This window comes from Lactuca saligna, chromosome 2 (genome assembly GCF_052625555.1).
Source record: "Lactuca saligna cultivar CGN05327 chromosome 2, ASM5262555v1, whole genome shotgun sequence".
In the NCBI taxonomy this organism is placed as follows: Eukaryota; Viridiplantae; Streptophyta; class Magnoliopsida; order Asterales; family Asteraceae; genus Lactuca; species Lactuca saligna.
This window is the reverse complement of record NC_136418.1, coordinates 39239781-39244947: the sequence shown is the minus strand read 5'-3', so window position 1 is coordinate 39244947 and position 5167 is coordinate 39239781. Positions and strand designations below refer to the sequence as shown.

Below are 5167 nucleotides of genomic sequence, written 5' to 3'. Positions count from 1 at the left end.
CTTCTGCTTTTGTGGCTCAACCTTCTTCGCTTGACCTATATTTACTAGTAGATCATTAAAATGATGACTTTGTTGACTCCGTTTACTCCGTTTAGGGGCGATGAAGTCATCGAGGAAAAAATATTTTCCTTGTATCTCGCTAAAGCAGAATGCATGGATTTGCTCTTAATTCCGGGAAATCCATCGAAAATGTCGTCATCGTAGACCGATTTATCGTAAACCCGCAAATTGGAAGACGTAGATGTGTTTTTAGCTTTGTTATTATTCGTGGACGACGAATTCTTGAAAATCAAATCGTAATCGATATCTGACATGGCCAGTGTTGATCTAGTGTTGTTGGTAAATCTAGGGCAGCACCAAGAGGAAAATGCGAGAGTGGGAAGTGAAAATGCGACAGAGGGAACACAAGTTTTTAAGAAAAACAATATAGAATGATTATATGAGTTGTCGAGGTGTATAGCGGATATGGTATCGTGATTAGGGTTTGTAGAGATAATGGAAGAAGAGAATGAAGGGGATCTTGAAGCGGGGCATTAAAAAATTTAAGAATTTTGAGTGGATTTCATTACACCCAAAGAACACGCTTTTTGAGTAAAAATCATAAAGCGACATTCACACATGACACACATTTTTTTTTACATGAGACGCTAATTTAAGGGCACGTAATATTGTGTGACCTAAATCCTTAAATTTTTTGAAGAGACGACACTTTTTTAATGTCACTCTCTTTTGCGTAACATAAATCAATAAGTGTCGTGGTTTGCACGTTCTAAAAGGGTCTTTTTCTTGTAGTGATCATTACTTAAAATGTTTGATAAGGAGATAAACCATAAGTAAATCGATACCTATTAATCCTTATTGGTTTTTTTTTTTTTTCTAGAAGTGTGGATATATAGTTCTATATGTTGTTCAAAAAAATAATAATCAAATCAATGGCATTTGAGAAACTTGAACAATAAGCCATTATAAGCTTAATGAAAAATTGGCATGCTATGAGTGATTAAAAAAATAGAATTATGGATACCCTTAAATAACTGATCAAACATTAAGCATTGATTAATTACCAAAATATCCGGTCACGAAGAAAACACATTAATAGTTGAAACTTGGTTTTGCTATGTACCAATTGAAAATTAAACTAGTACTAACCTTGACTAGTTACAGAGGTTAACTAAGGTCTCCACAATCTTCAAGTCCTTCACTTGATATAGTATTCTCAAATTGAAATTCTATAGAATTCATTCCTATTATCAATCCATTTACAATATGCCTTCCATTGATGAGTCTAAAACATGGTTGGTTCTTATTCCATGCATCTAACACCAACTTCAAACTCATTGTAATTTATCACTAACCCACCAATTTACACTAATAAATGTTAATCATACCATTAAGATAATTATATCAACTAAAACATGTTGATTAGTGTATGATTACCACTCAAAGATTCCATAATTCATGGCTACACATGTTCTACTTTGTAGATTATGTATTGACAACCTGTACCATGAACATGCAATGATGATAACTAGATTAAAACATGTTAAGATGCCTTAATAACATGTTAATAACCATAAGGTAGTATTTACCCCATGTTAATTTGAACATGCAAGCCAATCTATAAACTAGGGTTCTTGCTGATCTTTAAATTTTTATAAGATTTCATGAAAAGAGATATTTTCTTGATCCTATAAGCTTGATGATTAAAAATCCTTAATTCACGTTGGAATCCTTCTTCCAGTCTTGGAAATCTAATAAATAAGCTCAAGTGTTATTGTTGGTGTTTGATAGAAAGTTTTTGAGTATTCTTCAACGTTTTAGCAAAAGTAAACATGCAATGATTATTAATTAACCCATTAAAGTTGTTGCCAGATGGGTCAAATGAACTCTCACTAGGCTCAAATTTTAACCAATCACATGGTATTTGATTTCTACCAAATTTTCACTTGGATTGGACAATGTACACACCCTCACTCGCTTAAAGTGTGGATTACAACCTGCTAGTCCCAAATAGAATCATGTATAGACAAAAATAAGCATGAAGACTTAATAATTACGTCGAAAACATCGACAAACTCAAATCTATACCGACGTATACCTAAAAAACGCAAGTAACGAAAGTTGTAAATTTATATCGAAATGTTGATTACCTTCAATTTATATCGACACATACATAAAGAAAGCATGTTAAAAGATTTTTTTTATGAGTTAAAAGAACAAAAGTTATTAAGGAAAATCAAATTAGAGAGAGAGAGAGAGAGAGATGTGACTAAACTCGCTAATGCGACGAACAGTACATAAAAAATTGAATGAAAACTTAAAAAAAAAAAAAATTTGAAATACAGACAAACTTAAATTTATACGGACACAAATATAAAAAAGAAAAAACAAATAACAAAAATTGTATATTCATGTCATTTAAGCCAAATAAAATCAAAGTTAAGCACACTGCCCCTCCTATAGTCCAATTAATTTAATAAAAATACCAATTACATATAACACAATTTAGGAGACCTCGATTTAGAGAACTGCCGACAATAACTTCAAAATGGAGCATTACAGTTTAATTCATTCGACAAAAGGAGAACATCAATTACAACAACTATCTCATGTAATTTTTAATTCTTATTACTTTATTAGCTAATACATATTTAAGTTATTTTTGTAACTTGTGTTTAATATTTATTTTGAACAGTATAATTTGTAATTAGTGATAATATTTTGATTGAGTAATTGGTTTGTTATGATTTATTAATTGGTTTGTTAAATTTTATAATTATAGGGTAAATCATGAGCAAAAAAATAACAATTGATTCTTTTTTCAAACGAAAAGAAGATGTTAGTGACCCACAACCTAAAAGAAATAGTGATATGGAAGAGCCAATTAATGTTGAAGTTGAAAAAAATAATGTTTCAAATTTAAGAGATGTAAACTTAGATTCTTTGGTTCGTGGTCCCGGAGAACGACCTTTGATCTTAAGCTATCCAAGTCACCAACACGATGAGATTAGATGATTATATATTAAACTTGGACCATACCAAATTCAAAAATAAAAGTATCATTCAAGTCCTAGTGGTCCAAATGGTTCTATGCGTAGTTTTCAACAAGCTTGGTTTAAAAAAAATTGTGATTGGAATATTCTGAGAAAAAGGATGTTGCATTTTGTTTTCCTTGCTTTCTTTTTAATAAGAAACCTATTGGACAAGTCGGGTCAGATACATTTACTGTATCAGGGTTTAATAGATGGAAAAAAGTGAATTGTGGCAAAGATTGTGCTTTCATCGTCCATGAAGGTAAGATCCCGATCTCCGCACATAATTTTTCTGTCAGATGCTATGAAGATTTAAAAAATCAGTTATGTCACATAGAGAATGTGATAGAGAAACAAACGACTCAACAAGTTATGGATAAAAGATTACGCCTTAAAGTTTCTATTGAAGCTATTAAATGGTTTATATTTCAAGCATGCGCTTTAAGAGGTCTTGATGAGGGACCTGACTCAAGAAATCAAGGGAATTTCCTTCAACTTATAAAGTTGATTGCTTCTTATAACAAGACCATTGATGATGTCGTGTCAGAAAATGCTCCTCAAAATGCAAAGTACACATCATCGGATATCCAAAAAGAAATAATACGTGTTTTAGCTACAAATGTACAAAAAGCAATTCGTGATGAAATCGGGACTGCAAAATTTTGTTTGATAGTTGACGAGTCTCAAGATGAAACTATGAAAGAACAAATGGCTATTGTTGTGAGATTTGTTGACCGAGGTGGACATGTCAAAGAAAGATTTTTGGATTTGATTCATGTCAAAGATACAACTTCACCGACCTTGAAAAATGAGATAATCTGTTCATTGTCTTATCATAATCTTAGTGTCTAGTGTCCAAGATATTATGGGTCAAGGATATGATGAAGCTAGTAACATGCGTGGAGAACGGAATGGTTTGCAAGCTTTATTATTAAAAGAATGTCCTTATGCTTATTACATACATTGTTTTGCTCATTAATTGAAATTGGCTCTAGTTGCAGCGTCTAAAGATGTGACCGAGGTACATAAATTCTTCAAAACTTTAAACTTTTTAGTTAATGTCATAAGTTCTTCTTCCAAGCGTAATGATCAATTGCAAGATGCTCAAATTCCTGAAATTTCTCATTTAATTGAGGTTGATGAGATTGAGAGTGGAAAAGGAAAAAAAATCAAATATGAACACTACAAAGGCCTAGAGATACTAGGTGGAGTTCTCATTTCAAATCAATATGTAGTTTGATGAGAGTTTTTGGTCCATCTTGTGTAGTGTTGACTAACATTGCTACAAAAGGTTCTACCTCTTCTCGAAAAGGTGATGCAATATTTTCACTTAAAAATGCGATGTCATTTGATTGTTTCATTGTTTTGCATATGATGAAAGATATAATGGGGATAACTAACAAACTTTGCCAATCTTTACAACAAAAATCTATAGATATTATTAATGCATTAACCGTGGCTTCCACAACAAAAATATTGCTTCAAAAACTGAGAGATGAAGGTTGGAAATCACTTTTGGATAAAGTGGTTTGTTTTTGTAAAAGAAGTGACATTTTGGTCCCTGATATGAATGAAACTTACAAATATGTAATTCGGACACAACGTGATAAAGACAATATCACTGCAGATCATCACTACCGAGTTGAATTGTTTATTGTTGTTATTGACAGTCAATTGCAAGAGTTGAATTCTAGATTTAATGAGTCTGTAACAGAGCTTCTCCGTCTCAGTGTTACACTAGATCAAAAAAAGTCCTTGAATGTTGAAGATAAATGTGAATTGACAATAACTTATTATCCCTTGGACTTTACAGAGCACGAAATCCATTTGTTGAAACTTGAGTTACGACATTATGAGTTAGATGTGCACAGTCACCCACAATTGAAAATTTTGTCTACACTTTCTGAGTTGTGTAGGGGTCTATATTAAACTGGAAAGGCAGGTACTTATCCTTTGTTTGACAGATTTATTCGCATTATATTGACGATTCCCGTTTCTACTATGACATCCGAAAAAGCATTCTCAGCAATGAAAATCGTGAAAACGCGACTTTGGAATACCATGAATGATGATTTTCTTAGAAGTTGTCTGATTATTAACATTGAGATATATATATATATATATATATATATATA

General features: G+C 31.9%; 1 protein-coding gene across 1 annotated transcript; it reads left to right on the top strand.

Moving 5' to 3' along the window:
- Positions 1 to 3404: 3404 nt before the first annotated feature.
- LOC145029656 (uncharacterized) lies at positions 3405 to 4961 on the top strand. Its single transcript, XM_078978149.1, has 4 exons — positions 3405 to 3771; positions 3878 to 3946; positions 4028 to 4183; positions 4300 to 4961. The coding sequence occupies exons 1-4, from the start codon at positions 3405 to 3407 to the stop codon at positions 4959 to 4961; spliced, it is 1254 nt and encodes a 417-aa protein (XP_078834275.1).
- The last annotated feature ends 206 nt before the right edge of the window (positions 4962 to 5167 follow it).